We start from the raw sequence: 16,559 nt of genomic DNA, 5'->3' as shown, positions 1-16,559 counted from the left end.
AATATGCCAGGCACTGGGGCAGGCCCTTTATCTTCATCTTTGAAACAACCCTCTAAGGAAAGAATTCTGATTCCTGCTTTACAAATGAAGAACCCCTCCCCTCTCCATCCTCTGCCTGGCTCTCTCTGGCCCCAGAGCCCACACAGCTGCACTGGACAGATCATTTGCAGTGATATATGTGGTAATTGCATCAGTTCCACCCTGTGTCCCCCACCAAGATTCAAGGGCAGGCAGGCTAATTCCAAAGCCAGTGCCTGGCTGGGCATGGTGGCTCATGCCAGTAATCCCAGCACTTTGGGGGACTGGGGCAGGAGGATGGCTTGAGCCCAGGAGTTTGAGGTTGCTGTGAGCTATGATGACACCACTGCACTCTAGCTGGGGTAACGGAGTAAGACCCTGTCTCAAAAAATAAATAAACAAACAAAACCTGTGCCTGGGGTTCATGGGTCATATTTGCCACACTTTCCATAGTGCCTAGAAAATAACAAATATTCAATAAATATGTTAGTATGTAACTGAATGAATAAATAAATGAAAGAAGAGCCCATGCTTAAAGTTAGGACACATTCTCACACCAACCCCCATCTCCCCATCTCCCTTTCTATTTCTCTCTCTCTCTTTCTTTCTCTCTCTCTCTCTCTCTCTCTCTCTCTCTCACACACACACACACACACACACACACACACACACACATACACACTGAGAATTTGATCTCTGGGCTATTTCATTTCCTTCCTACCCTGCCCTTCTTTGCATGTCCAATCACTACCCCTCTCCCAGCTTGGATGGTGACGCTGAGACTGTGACCCAGCCCATGGGTACCCCAGATGCTCCCACAGATTCAGCAGTAGAAATAACCTGCCTTCTCTGTGACCCAAGGGCGACCAAGCTCTGCCCCTGGCTTCTAAGGCAGAAGGCTGGCCCAGGACTGGTCCCAGGGCTCCTGGGAGTCTGAGAACCCTTTCTGCTCCTTCCAACAGCAACTGAGAACCAGGCCCTGAAGGCAGAAGGAGGAGTCTTTTTGGTGAAGCATTTTGGTGAAGTAGGAGGGGTCTCTTTGGATACCAGAGCCCTACTCAGAGAAAAAACGGGGGTGGGGGGGTGGGGGGGGGTGGGGGGGTTGGGAAGTAGGATTTCTAGATGGCTCATTCATGAGAAGATGAATTGTCCAACATTTCATCAGTTCTCCTTAAGTTATTCTTGTCTCCCAAACCATCTGCTTATCTATTGTAATCCTGCAACAAAGACAGCTCCTGGTAAACATTGGACCTCAAATATTTGTTCAAAGAATGAATAACAAAAGCTGGCATTTATAAATCACTAGCTATGTGCCAGGCACAATACTATCTCATCTAATCCTTTCAACATACCTAAGAGGCAATAATTATTACTATCACCATTTTACAAATGAGGAATTAACTCAGAACACTTGAGCAACTGCCCAAGGTCACATGACCACATAAGTGATAAAGCTGGACTTGAACTAAAGTGAGGTCAGTTCCAAGGTCCCATTTCTTTCCCACAGTGCTGCCCAGGGAACCAGGCCCAGACTAGTATGCTGTTATATTGACTCTGTAGGAATTTAATTTTTAAACATTGCAGCCTAAATCTTGTGGTGTGTGTATACAAACTGACTCTCCTCTCACCCCTAGAGCGGTTAGTTAGCATCTGAAGTGTTCTAATCAGGAACCTGCACTCCAGAGCTTGGTTACATAAGCACTTCAAGCAACATCCAAATCTACACCTGAGGGCTTAATGTGCTTGAGGGATGCTAGAGATAATCTTTCATTGGTAAAATAAGTGGTTTTCAAAACTTGGAGTTGACCAGGAAGATGACCTGCCCTGGCATGCATGAAGCGTAAGAACGAGACCAGGCCAACTGCCAGACTCTTTGGAAGCAGGCTGTGACTGTCTTGTACCTGCTTGACAATATATGTATATTTGGCAGGATCTGGCCCTTGCCATTTTTTTTTTTTTTTTTTTTTGAGACAGAGTTTCACTTTGTTGCCCAGGCTAGAGTGAGTGCCATGGTGTCAGCCTAGCTCACAGCAACCTCAATCTCCTGGGCTCAAACAATCCTTCTGCCTCAGCCTCCCGAGTAGCTGGGACTACAGGCACGCGCCACCATGCCTGGCTAATTTTTTCTATACATATTAGTTAGCCAATTAATTTCTTTCTATTTATAGTAGAGACAGGGGTCTCGCTCTTGCTCAGGCTGGTTTTGAACTCCTGACCTCGAGCAATCCGCCCGCCTCGGCCTCCCAGAGTGCTCGGATTACAGGTGTGAGCCGCCTCGCCCAGTCCCTTGCCATTTTTAATATCCCACCTGTAGGAGGTTATAGAAGAGAGGGCAAATGGCCTCCTCTCACCTCTCATGTCTCGTGGCTGCTAGTACAAGAACCCGACAATTGCCAAAAGGCCAAATTGGTTCAGACTAGTTGACAGTGGGTGCCCATCCTGGCCTCATCTCTTCTCACAAGACTGTCCTAACTGATCCTTCAACTGAGGGCACGTGATGTCCCATCTCTCTGCTCCATGCTCCATTCTCTGTTGTCAGGCCACCTTTAATCATAAGCTAACATATGTGAACTTTAGGTGTGGTGGTGGGTACCATTTTCCTGTGGATTCTTTGAGGGATCGGGGGCCTTTCCAGTAGGCTTCTGGGGCTCCCTGCTTCCACCCCAGCACTGCCTGCTCTCCTTCCTCCACCACAGCACCAACCAAAGGTGGAACCCAGATGGCCTTTTCTTTATGTCAGCTCTGCAAAATCCCCCTCTGTAGGATTTAACTGTGGGACTGTGGTGACTCCCTAATAATCCTGCTTGTTCCTCCAACTCTCAAATGTTCTGATCTCAAGGGTAGCAGTGCTAGGAAATAATTTCCCCATTCCACAATAGGACAAACTGAGGTAGGAAGCAAGGAATTGGCTTAGCCAAGCTTACAGTCATGGGCATCTAATAGAGTACCTGGAACAACTTAAACTCAGCTACTATAAGTGAATGAAAGGGAGGGAGGGAAGGAGGAAAGACAAGAGGGACATCAGTGTTAGCTGATGTTATTGTCTGCATTTGACCAGTGACCACGGTTTGACAGTTTGAGTTTCAGTTCCATGGAAGGCTACATAGAAAGTACCTTAAGACAGAAAGATTAGCCAGGCCCAGTGGCTCATGCCTATAATCTGAACACTCTGGGAGGCTGAGGCAGGAGGATTGCTTGAGCTTAGGCATTTGAGACCAGCCTGAGCAAGACTGAGGCCCTGTCTCTACTAAACAGAAAAATTCTCTGGGCATCATGGCGCATGCCTGTAGTCCCAGCTATTCGGGAGGCTGAGGCAGGAGGATCGCTTGAGCCCAGGAGTTTGAGGTTGCAGTGAGCTACAGTGACACCACTTTACTCTACCTGGAGCAAAAGAGTGAGACTCTGTCTTAAAAAAAAAAGACAGAAAGATTGTGGGGGGAAATGTGTCTGACACATCCCAACCCTTAATCTCAGGGTTAAATTAGAGATGGGCCGGCCTAGAGGTCCCCATGGCTTCATCCCTGGGTGAGTTGGTATGTGGGCTGTTGTTGAGGGTGCCCAGGATCTAGGCCTCCCTGGAGCCAGAACAGCTGCTTCTGCTGGTTGGGGACCAATGGGGAAGGTGGAAGAGATACAAGAAACCCAACAAGAGGACCCATAGGAGGGAGGCAGAGAGGACCATCCTAGGGTGCCTGCATGGAGTGGCTGGGATCAGGTAAGCAGGCAACCTCAGCAGGCTGATGGGACAATCCCTAGCGTCAGGTGGGAAACTCTACTGGGCCCTCTAGTATCCCATTGGCTGGTTATTAACTGCATCACCCCAGAAATGCCAGGGTCCAGGGCTGTGGGAGTCACTCTTCCCCTGTAGCAGGGGAAGGGATGAGCCTATTCTCCTCTAGGCATCCATTAATTCTGGTGAGTACTGGGTAGAGACCCATACTAATAAATAGAAGGGTACATAACACAGCTGTAAAGGACATTATTGGGACAACTGGGGAAATTTGAATGTGGCCTACATAGTAGATGATAGTATTACATTGATGTTAAATTTCCTGAATGTCATTATGTTAGGAGAATACCTTGTTCTGAGGATGTACATGCTACAGTATTTAGGGATGAAAAACCATGATGTATACAACTAATTCTCAAATAGTTGAGGGAAATATATATATATATATATATATATATAGAGAGAGAGAGAGAGAGAGAGAGAGAGAGAGAGAAAGTAAATGTGGCAAAATGTTAGTAATTGGTAAATTTAGATGAAGAGTGTATGGATATTCAGTGTACTGTTTTTTTCTTTCTTTTATTGATATATAATAGCTACAGATATTTTGATGCCTGTATATAATGTGTAATGATCAAATCAGGGTAACTGATATCCATCACCTCAAACATTTATCTTTTCTTTTTGTTGGGAACATTTCAAATCTTCTCTTCTAGCTATTGTGAAATATACAATAAATTATTGTGGACTCAATATACTAATTTTACAACTTCTGTAGTTCTGAAAATTTCCTAATAAAAAGTTGGAGGCAATGGAGAAAAATCACCATGACATACTTATAGAGCAATTATTGGATCCCAAAATTTATGTAGCTCTATTATCTGATTTAATCTTAAACCCCAGAGAGGGTCACTGATTTTCATATCAAAGATAAGGAAACTGACTCCCAGACAGGCTAAGGAATTTGCCCAAATTCACAAAGCTGGGATGAAAACAGAGCCCAAAGAGAGAGGGAGGTCCCATGGAGAAGTGCTGCTGGGACAAGGATAGCTGACACTTTCTGAAGCGCCCACACATAGTGTAGGTTGGTGCTGTCTCCTTTGAGGGCCATTTGGCAACATCTTCTGAAATGTAAAATCCACATTGTGTTTAGAGCTAGTGATTTCACTTCTAAGTATTAAATCATAAAAATAGTCCCATATGTGAAACAAGAAGTGTATACTAGCTGTGCGTGGTGGCTCACGCCAGTAATCCTAGCACTCTGGGAGGCCAAGGCAGACGGATTGCTAGAGGTCAGGAGTTCAAAACCAGCCTGAGCAAGAGCAAGACTCCGTCTCTACTATAAATAGAAAGAAATTAATTGGCCAACTAATATATATAGAAAAAATTAGCCAGGCATGGTGGTGCATGCCTGTAGTCCCAGCTACTCGGGAAGCTGAGGCAGCAGGATTGCTTGAGTCCAGGAGTTTGAGGTTGCTGTGAGCTAGGCTGATGCCATTGCACTCACTCTAGCCTGGGCAACAAAGGGAGACTCTGTCTCAAAAAAAAAAAAAAAAAAAAAAAGAAGTGTATACTAAGGTACTCATAGTACAAAGGTACATAAAAGTCAAAGATTGGAAACATCACATATTCGTCATTAGGAATATTAGGAAACCACCAAAAAAGGCAAAGCAGATCTAAATGCTGATATGTCACACTTAGAGTCAACAAATGATAATGTCATGATTAAAAAAGCAAGGGATGTTTCTTTAGTATTAAAATGTGGATGTGGGCCAGGCTCATGTCTCACACCTGTAATCCTAGCACTTTAGGAAGCTGAGGCAGGAGGACTACCTGAAGCCAGGAGTTTGAGACCAGCTTGAGCTACATAGTGAGACCTCATCTCTACAAAAATAAAAATAATTATCTGGGAATGGTGGCTCATGCCTGTAATCCCAGCTACTTGAAAGGCTGAACTGGGAGGATCGACTGAGCCCAAGAGTTTGAGGTTGCTGTGAGCTACGATGATGTCACTGCACTCTAGCTGGGACAACAGAGTAAGACCCTGTCCCAAACGAACAAAAAAAGGTGGATGTGAATACATGCACATGAATATATATACACATGAATACATATGTATTACGAATACATATAAATACATGAATATTTATGTATGTATAAAATATGCTCAAAGGACACATACAAAAACTTATCACAATAGTTGGATTGGGGAGGAGTCATCTGTGGGAGAAAGGACAGGATAGGAGGAAGACATTTTTCATTGTTAACCCTCTGTATTAGTTGAAATATATACCATGTGCTGATTACCTCTTCAAAGTGGATAAATAAATGAATAAATGAATGAATCTCCCTGTAGCAAAATCCAGGCGACTTGCTTTTGAGCTTCCTTAGGCAACTTCTGGAGTGTTGAAGGGGATAGCAGAGGCCCGTCTCCCACAGAACTGGGGCTGATCTATCCCAGTCCCCAAGAGCTATAAAGCCATTTGCAAATTCAGCCCTTGGAGTCCCATTGGCTCAGTTAAACTTTCACCCTCAGCCTCCTGGACTACAAGGACCAGCTTTCCTTAGAGTCTGTGCTCTCAAAATTGTGCATGAGAATCCCCTGCAGAGCTTGTTAGGCAATTTCCCTGCCCCACCTCCAGAGATGCAGATTCAAACGGGGGTGGGGCCGGTGGATTCTTCACGGGTGCCTGGGCTGAGACTTCCAACGCCCATTTGGAGAAACCTTTTGGAGAAACGGGCCCTGCTGGTGTTTTCCTTCTCTTCAGGCCTTGACTGAGATTGCCTGCAGGGTTGTGGAAGAAAGCAGTTTTGAAACGCGGATCCTTCCCAGCAAGCGTCTCTATTTGCATCTTCCTTACCCCATGCTCACCTAACCGAATGTTGAGGGTTCCAATTCCCTCCGGGTGTGGGATTACATTGGGTGAACCTTGGGACTGCTAATGCCAGGGGAGCGAACGCTGATGACTGCCCTGAAGCTACCTGGCAGGCAGTGTCCTGCCTCTCTGGCTTCCTGGCCAGAAAATAAATAACACATATATAAGCAAGTTACATTCTGGGCTACGGTGACTTTATTTTTTTCTCCTCCTCCAAATTACAAAACAGAACATTTGGTCTGCCAGTGGGACAGACTGAAATAAGGACTTCTGTTCCAAACATCCGGGCGTTAAAGTTCTCACAGGTGGCCGGATAAATCCTCTGGCCGGGAAAGTCTGGTCTGGTCCCCCAGCCCGCGTGCGTCCCAAGCTATTATTGATATATTGATATTTGGGGCGTGCAGATCCCAGGGGCGCCCTGGCCGCCCCCTGCGGCAGCTGGCGCGGCCTCCGCGGGGAGCTCCGGGCCGCAGCCGAGGAGACTCCCGCCGCCCCCGGGACCCCGCAGCCCTCCCCGCCGCCCCCGGGACGAGCCCAGCGGTGCGGAGAGGTGGGAGGCTGGGGCCTGCTGAGGTCATTTCCTGTGCCTCTCCGCGAGCTGCCGGAGAGCCGAGCCCGGCGCTCTGCCTTTAAGGAGCGGGAGGGAGCCGAGGGGAGGAGGGAGCCGGCGGAGCGTTGAATGGGGCGCCGCGAGGCTCGGCGGCTTTGTGCAGCGAGCCCGCGGGCACCCCTCCCGCGCCAGCCTCGCCCGCCCCGCCCACCGCGACCCCTGCTGCCGGGGAGCGGAGACCCGGCGGCCGCTCGGGACTCGGGCGAGAGCGACGCAAGGTCAGCGGCGGCGGCGCGCCGAGGGCGCCCGTGTGCCGGTGCGCGGCGGGACGCCCGCCAGCTCGCGGAAGGTGAGCGGCTCCGCGCGCCCGCCGGCCGGGGTGGGCTCGGGGGTGTGCCGGCGGGGCAGGGCGCTAGGCTGGGCGGCGGGGACGCGCTCCCTCCGGCCGGGAGGGCGACCCGGAGCAGGTGCCTCCCTACCTGGGAGCGAGCTCCCAGCGGCGGGGAGCGCCGGGAGCCGCGGCCGGGCGTGGGGAGCCGGAGCCCCTGGAGACCCGCGCCGCGAGGGCAGAAGGAACCTTCCTGGGGAGGACCTGGAGTTGGGGACTGGCTCGATCCAGCTGCTCTCGGAAGGGGCCTCGGCATACGTGCAGGCTCCCACTTTGTTGTTGGTGCTCGCTGCTTTCACCCCTCCCGCGCTCCTCCCCACCTCACCTTAGGTTTTTCCTTTTATTTCCCCTGTAATTTCTGGGTGGTTCTATTAGGAGGTCCTATGGGTCAGGATAGACTCTTAGAGGCCAGTCAGCCAAGCAGAAAAGAAAACAGGTTGGCTCCGAATGACATCTGGAGCATTGTGTCCTAGGAGGCTTAGAGAGGAATCGGTCACCAGAGACCGAGGTGGGGCGGGGGAGCCTTACCGGGTGGCAGAGGCGGTGAGAACGCTCATCTGGAAAAAGAATTCTCTCGTTGGATTGTTGCCTGCCAGGGTATCTCCTCCGTAAGCTTTTTACTATGAATCCATCTCATGAAACTCTTCCGGACAGAGCCTTGGTTCCAGCTAAAACGCTTCAGAGATCATTTAAACAACTCTCTCAACGGAAGACTTATGGGTCCCCTCCATCAAACTTTTTGTACCGTCTCGTATGTGCCAGACACCGTATGTAGTGCTGGTAATATCAATTAACATTTTATAGAACATCAATTTTAGTGTTTCCACGTATTATTTACCCCCATTTTACAAAGGAGGAAACTAGAACTCAGAAAAGTGACTTGCTCAAGGTCACATAGCTAAAAAGTGGAAGAGAAATGACTGCAACCCAAGCCTCCTTCCTAAATTACAAATGTAGGGTTTGGTCCACTATCTACCACGCTCCCTCGGGCCGCTGCGGGGGTCTGCTCAGAGCTGGATTATGGTGGGGTGCACCCCATGGTCCCAAATTCATTGAAACTGGCAACTGAGCTGAAAACATGTGGTGCCTTTTCCACTGTCTTCAGAAGTCACCAGCTACAAGGGAGAAGTATGTCCTGCCCACCCCACTCCCCCAAGGGGCCTTCCTCAGTACCATCCCCTTTTCTCTAGGGGGCTGAGCTCTGTGTGAACAGTGTGCTCCTTAGGGGTTGGAGAATGCTTTATTCCTGTGGATGCTGAGGTGCCAGGATTCCCTCCCCCCTCTTTTGGGTGACTTCACTGCAGGCTGGCTGCTGAGGGCTCGTCCTGCCCTTCTATCAAAAACTAGTTCAAAACTGACCTCCTCTGTGGAGAAACAGGCACTTCTGACTGGCTGAAGTAGGAATTAGGAGAGCCTCAGGGGAGGGCAATTTGAACTGTCGAGCAATTTCTAGTGCCAGACAGACATCCCTTTAAATTCTACAATTAAATTTAAACTCTCCTTATTTAAATTCTACCACAATTCCATTTCTGGGACTCTATCCTCCAGATATACTCTGATGTATGTGAAATAACGTATATCATATGAAATTATATGACATGATGTATATCGCTGAATATTCATTGCAGCCTTGTTCATTTTAGCAAAAGGTTGGAACAACCCAAATGTCCATCAGTAAAGGGCCCTTAAAAAAGATCATATAATAGCCACCCAATAGAATATGCTAAAGCTGATAAAAAGCATAAAGCAGGGGCCAAAGCAGGAGGATTGCTTGAGGCCAGGAATTCGAGGCTGCAGTGAGCTATGATCATCCCATTGCACTCCAGCCTGGACAACAGAGCGAGACCCTGTCTCTTAAAAAAACATGGAGAGGCCAGTCATGGTGGCTAACGCCTGTAATCCTAGCACTCTGGAAGGCCAAGGCGGGCGGATTGCTCAAGGTCAGGATTTCAAAACCAGCCTGAGCAAGAGTGAGATCCGGTCTCTACTATAAATAGAAAGAAATGAATTGGCCAACTAATATATATTCAAAAAATTAGCCGGGCATGGTGGCGCATGCCTGTAGTCCCAGCTACTCGGGAGGCTGAGGCAGGATGATTGCTTGAGCCCAGGAGTTTGAGGTTGCTGTGAGCTAGGCTGATGCCATGGCACTCACTCTAGCCTGGGCGACAAAGCGAGACTCTGTCTCAAAAAAATAAATAAATAAAAAATAAATAGATAAAATAATTTTTAAAAATCACACGACCTCCTTCTTGAGGGGGATCTGGTGGTGAGCACATCTATGGGCCACATCTCTTATGTTGGTTTGCCATTTATTCGTTGATAGTAACAACAGCTGTCATTTATCAAGTGCTTACTGTGCACCAGGCTTTTGTGATATCTCTTTTAATTCTCAAGAAAATCTTGCATTATGTGATCTATGGAATTGCCATTTCTGAAGGTCAAAAATGGTTAAATGTTGACAATTTCCACAACAAAGCCCTCAAAAAAAAAAAAAAAGTTGACAGTTTCATATGGCTCAACCTAATATTAGTGCCCTCATTTTCAAATACTGTTGCCCTGAATTTCAAAATGGAACTGAGGTTCAGAGAAGTTTAAGGTCACAGGATTATTTAGTGCCTGAGCCAGTAATCAAACCCAGGCCTATTGGCACCAGCTGTTTTTTTCCTCAAGGGGTGCTGTACCTGGTTGTCCTGGCCCTTTCTTTCGATATTTAGATCCCCGAAGCCTGGGACATGCTCACCTCTTTCTTTGTCTCCCCCAACATAGTATGAAATGTGATGCAGGCACCCAGTAGCCGTCAAATGCATGTTGCTGGCTTGGTCAGATGACAATGCTGAGATCAGAGGGAATTGTCCCCTGTTTCTGCTTGCACCCTCCTCCCAGCTCCATCCCCCAAAGGGGACACAAAGTTCTTTCTTTCCCACAAGTGGGCAAGCGGGCAGCCTAGCCTAGCAGAGTACTTTTAGAAGATGGTGGTAGCCTATCACTAGCAAGTGGAAATCACAAAAGATACACTCAGGGAATGAATCATAGTGGGGTAACATAGGAGAGCCCAGTAGAAATTGTACATATACTAGAAGCCCTGTTATCTTCTGATGCATCATGCATCCTCTGCAAGATAGAAACAGTGAGCTTTCTGGGCCCTGCAGTGACCTCTGACCTCTTTCTTTTAGGCTTCTGTATGTTGCAGGGAGATACCAGGTTTTCAGCTGTAGAATTGAGCCTTGGAAACCACAGAATCTTTATTCATCTTTATATCCCCAGCCTTACACATAGGAATCACTTAAAAGTTGGTTGAATTTAAATTTATTTGTTTATTTTTAATATATACATGCCAGGGAATACTAGGTTGAATTAAATTAAATCTCAGCATTTTGTCAGTTTCTGGTCAAATCCCCAAACTTAGCAGAGAGATCCCAAGTCAAATTTGTTTGCTGAGATACCGGCCCTGAGTTTGAGGTCATCTAATGACTCCTGTGCCTTCTCACTCACTACCCATCCTACCCCAGCTCCTGCCTCTGAGGCATATCCCTACTGTGGTTTCAGTCTAGGGTGTTGGAGGATTTAGGGAATTCCAAAGCAGGCGTCAAGGCCATGGCAGTCATACGGCTCCCCTGCCCAGAAGTTTAGTGTGCTGGACACCAGTGGAATCTAAAAAACTGGGTTTCATAAGAATGGCCATGAGTTGATGATTACTGTAGCTGGGTTTTGGGGACAGGGATTTAATGTACTATGCTCCCTACTTCTTATGTGTTAAAGTGTTCCAGAATAAAAAATGAACAATTGAGCTGAGTTTTGTTCCCAGCTCACTTCCCCCCTCTCATTTCCCCATTTATTTTTGCCATTAATGTTGTATTTGTTTTAGGCTAGCCTGGTAGTATGAGACATGTACCACCACCGCTAAAGCATTATGGAAAGAGGACAGTTCTAGATGTTGGAAGATCAGGATTCTCGACCCAGCTCTGCTACTCCTTAGCTCTGTGTCTCTAAGCAAGTCATAGATGTGATGAGTGTTCTCATCTGCTGACTGTGAATAATTGCACTTGTCCCCCATCTTGGGGATAATGAGAGAAATAACATGCACATCACGGTACCTTGAAAAGCTATGAACCGTTCTGCAAATGTAAGGTATTCATCTCTGCATATCCTTGTGCATCTTTATGGGAGGTACAAGTGCAAACTGACTGAGCAGGTGAGGTTCTACTCACTGGCATCTTCCCTTAACATCCCTTGTTTTATAGCTGTTGCTCTGACCACCTGCTTCTGTCGGAATAGCCTCTGGGCCTTGGGCTTGGCAGCAGGCACCTTGCTCCAGATCTGTTTCAAAACTTCTTAGTTCTCCTCACATGCCAAGGCAAGCCTAGCACGAGTCCCAGCCTCCTCAGGAACTTGCCGGCATCCCTAAAGCAGGGAGAGGATTAAGCAGACCACTTGATCAGGTTAGAACTGTGATGTCATGGAGATGCTTGATTGGAGAAAGCACTCCTAAAGTTCAGGGCTAATCTCAGAGATCAGGGGTAGGCAGACAACAATGACATATTTTATTTCCAAAGTCCCTGGAGATTTTGATAATTCGGGTTTTCACTCTGCCCATGGAATCTAAGCAGCAGCTTTGACAATCAGTAGGAGGGAATTAAAATTAATCAAACTGTTTCAACTACACAAAGGATTAAGTTTCTCCTGCCTCTAGGTTTTACTTTTGTGCTTTTACTGTTGTTCTTTAGCCCTGAGCTAAGTTGCAAGACTCCCAGGTCCTAGTCTCAGATCTGCCATTTTTTTTTTCTATTTATACAAGGAAAAGCACAATCTCCTTAAAGGACAAAGAAAATCAAACATGAAGCCTCCTGGCCTTCTCTGGGAGCCCTACAAGGTTCTGTTTTGTCTTTTCAGCTGTGATCTTAGCTCAGAGAAGGTCATGTTTTGTTTTTGTCTTTTGTCTTCCTGCCCGTTCCAGTTGGTTCCAGTCTTTTGAGGTGGGGATCGCTGGGAGGTCACAATGTCGGGATTGTTTGGGTGACAGGGCTGGGAGAGGAGGGCTGAGGGCATGTGTGCAGTGTTCTGAGGAGCCAGAACCGGAAGACTCAAGACACCCCACCCGTCAGTGGTTTAATTGTTGGGCCTTTCTCTACAGAACTACGGATCCTGATTTTTAAATGAGAAATCAGGACACATGGTAAGTGTCAGTGCTCGTGGACATTATGAGGTCAGAATATTTGCGCCCAGGATGCCTGGGAAAATCTGGGATATAGGTTCAACCTAGTGCTAGGGCTTCTGAAAGATCCAACAAAATATTTCTCTCATTAACAGTCCACTTCACTCTTTGTGAAATCAGAATTCTTTTTGTTTTTTTTTGGATGGGTAAAGAGCACAGTGGCTAAGAACAAGGACTTTAGAACCAGAATTCCAGCCCCACTACTTACTAGCTGTAAAACTACCTGAATTAGCTTCTCCGTTCCTCAGTGTCCATCTGTGTACGTGTGGACAAGAGTGCCTACCTATTGTCTCATCGGCTGTCATGAAGATTAAAGAGGACACATGTGCCTGGAATACAATAAGAACTCAATAAATGATAGTTATTTGTAATGTATAATGAGAGGAAGATCCTTGTAAAGGTCAAATGTGAGGGGAGAGGCACTATTGGCAATTCACTCATCGAAAGGATTACTCTGCACTATGGTCATATTTGGCAACAGTACAGGAGGTGGCTGGGTTTTCTGAGGCCATGTGGCTCCTGAGGAAGGAAAAGGGGATTTAAAAAAACAACAAATTTTTATTATGGAAAATTCCAGGCATATATTCAAGTAGAGAGATCAGTATAAAAACTCCCATATACCCATCTTCAAGAATTATCAACATTTTGACACATCTACTGCGTCTTACCTCTTACCCTGGAGAATTTTAAGGCAAATCCCAAACATTATTTCTTTTCACCTGTAAATCATATTTATCGGTAACAGATGACATTAAAAAAAATATTAACCTAAAAATTAATTATTCCTTAAAATAATCTAATACTAAGGTAGCCATATGTCATGGTTTGGGACAGACCAAATTTATGCTTGTTGCCAAGTGTCATTAATAATGCCCTAGAAGAAGGGGGATTTTAAAAATCCTGATGATGGATGTGTCTTCCAGGCCTCTTCTCCTTCTGCTCACTTTGCCTGCACCTCCTCTCCCACTTATACTCAGGCATCCTTTTTCTTATTCTCATCCTCCACCCAGTTTTTCTTTTCTAAAATATGTCCAGGAAGCCTCTAGGTAAATCCCCCTGGCCGGGGATATTATAGGTGTCTACTTGATTTGTTCTGCATTTGTGCCAAATTTTTTTCCCGAAGACGTGTGGCTTTCTCTAGAGATTGCAGCAAAATATCTAGCAGTTTTCTGGTTTGCATCTTATAACTTGAAAGAGAGGAGAGGGTAGGAATCTGTTCCAAATCAGGATGATTCAATGACAACAATTGGAAGAATCCCAACTAAATAGAAAATTGTCAAGGAAATGCAAAGTATTATATTTTCTTTCTCATCTAACATCTGCATAGGTGGAGTAGAATAAGAAATAAAGTGTAAGCCAGGATTCTGCCTCTCATTAGCTATGTGACTTTGGATGAATCTGTTACCCACTTTAAGCCTACCCTAAACACATCCCCCCTCCCAAGTCATTTCCCTTCCCTGTCCCCATGTATCCACATATCAATTGGCAGTTATGACTACATTGCAATTTTGTAATTAGACTTTCCTAAGAGCTCCTTGAAAAACTCAAAGACAGAGGACGTCCTATTTACTTTTGCATCTCTAGTGTCTAGAACAATGTCTGGCACTCACATGGTTGTTGAATGGATAAGTACGTGTTAAATGGATAACTGAATGAAAAACAATTGAGCCCTATTCTTTCGCTTCTGTCAAAATGTGACTAGGTCCTCCTTAAGGTTTCTTAGGTTTCCCGGTTTCTGTTCAGCTAACTTAGGACTGAGCAGGATAGCCTGAGGTGAGAAAGGCAAGGATGTGGCCGAGGGGAACAGGGACACTAACTCTGCCGCAACCCTGTTTTCTCTGTCCTGCTCTGCCCACCGCCCCTTTCTGTGCTGAACTCCTCCTCATGCTCTCATTTCTCTTTTCCTCTCTTTGTTTGCTGGTTTTAGGGCTCCCTGGAATATCCCAAAGCCGATTCCATCATGGCAGAACTCAAGGTGGAGACTCAGGCCAGTGTAGACTGGCAGAAACGCTGCTTGGCCCTGGAAACACAGCTTTTCCGGTTCCGCCTCCAGGCCAGCAAGATAAGGGAGCTGCTGGCTGACAAGGTGAGTCCCGGGGAGCAGGGAGCTGCCTGTCCACGTGGCAGAGGTCTGTGGCAGAGCGTGCCAGTGTTAGAGAGGAAGGCGGGGAAAATACACTTTCCATAAGATGCTTTGCAACACGTGCAAAGTGAAACCCGAGGTAGTTTGTTTTGTTTTGTTTTGAAATCAAACTCTGAGCAACGTCCTAAGCTGTCATCTTGCATTCTTTTCTGCCCTGCCTCATCTGGTACACCAAAGGAATGGTGCAGATCTCCTTGGTCCTCCACCACCTCTGGAGTCACTTGTGGCCACCGTGGACAGGTTCTATCATTCCCTTAACGTTTCTTCCTCAATGTAGGGAAGGATGATGTTTTAGGAAAGAAAAGTGGAAATCTCCACCCTTCTGTTCACCCTTTATTAAGCATATGAGCTACAGAAGGCAGCCTGGTTTCCTGGTGACAAGGACACAGGCTTTGGAGCCAGGTCTACTTGGTTCTGCTGCTTACTAGCTATTGTGACCCTGGGCAAATCCTCTCCTTTCTAAGATGAGGACACAAATGTCTACCTCTCAGAGTTATTTTGAGAATTAGATCACGTATATAAAGGTCCTGGCACAGACTAGTTCTCAAATGGGAACAATTTTTTTCTTTAATCTTGGGTGGACTGGTCTGGAAAACTGACCACTTTCCAAAAGGTTTCTATGGGAAGATATATTCTAAACAACTGACTTTCAGAGACATTTTTGAGCATAACCCATCTAAAGAGTGGAGATCTGCACTTAAAATATATTTATATACATATCTTGGTCGGGCGCAATGCTATAATCCTAGCACTCTGGGAGGCTGAGGCGGGAGGATTGATTGAGCTCAGGAGTTCGAGATCAGCTTGAAAAGAGTGAGACCCTGTCTCTATTAAAAATAGAAAAATTATCTGGGTGTGGTGACGAGTACCTGTAGTCCCAGCTACTTGGGAGGCTGAGGCGGGAGGATCATTTGAGCCTGGGAATTTGAGGTTGCTGTGAGCTAGGCTGATGCCACAGCACTGTAGCTCAGACAACAGAGCAAGATTCTGTCTCAAAAAATAAAAAAAATATATATATATTTATAGACATATCTTAAGTGAATTAACCATTCTCCACAGTTTTGTTCATAGTCTCCATCTGTTTAGCAAATGCTTCTTTTATAGTTCAAAGGTAAAATTCAGCTCACCCCTCTCTAAGTAATATCAAATCTTGATTAGTAAAACCTGAATAAATGACTTTTTTTTTTTTTTTTTTTTTGAGACAGAGTGTCACTTCTGTTCCCGGGGTATAGTGGTGTCAGCCTTGCTCACAGCAACCTCAAACTCCTGGGTTTAAGCGATCCTCCTGCCTCAGCCTCTCAGAGTAGCTGGGACTACAGGCATGTGCCACCATGCCTGGCTAATTTTTTTTCTATTTTTAGTTGTTTGGCTAATTTCTTTCTACTTATAGCAGAGATGGGGTCTTGCTCTTGCTCAGGCTGGTCTCGAACTCCTGACCTTGAGTGATTCTTCTGCCTTGGCTTCCCAGAGTGCTAGGATTATAGGCATGAGCCACCGCACCCTGCCGACTTTTTTTTTTTTTGATAGCTCTACAACCTGAGGTCCTGAAAAACAAGTCAATGGTATCACCATGGCTATAGGGAGTGGTCTTGGACAAGCCTGGACTAGAACTCTCCAACCTTAGGTCTGTTGGCATTGTGAT

General features: G+C 46.2%; 1 protein-coding gene across 2 annotated transcripts in view; it reads left to right on the top strand.

The window, feature by feature from the left end:
- The first annotated feature begins 7,271 nt into the window (after positions 1-7,271).
- Positions 7,272-16,559, top strand: part of PLEKHH1 (pleckstrin homology, MyTH4 and FERM domain containing H1) — a 54,536-nt gene continuing 45,248 nt past the window's right edge. For both annotated transcript variants that reach the window (XM_012781117.3, XM_012781118.2), the window contains exons 1-2: positions 7,272-7,520; positions 14,702-14,860. In XM_012781117.3, coding sequence (XP_012636571.2) covers positions 14,735-14,860 — 126 coding nt within the window. In that variant the 5' untranslated portion in view covers positions 7,272-7,520; positions 14,702-14,734. The remainder of the gene's footprint in view (positions 7,521-14,701; positions 14,861-16,559) is intronic.

This window comes from Microcebus murinus, chromosome 6 (genome assembly GCF_040939455.1).
Source record: "Microcebus murinus isolate Inina chromosome 6, M.murinus_Inina_mat1.0, whole genome shotgun sequence".
Taxonomy (NCBI): domain Eukaryota; kingdom Metazoa; phylum Chordata; class Mammalia; order Primates; family Cheirogaleidae; genus Microcebus; species Microcebus murinus.
The sequence above is the reverse complement of the archived record's forward strand: the minus strand, read 5'-3'. Positions and strand labels throughout refer to the sequence as shown.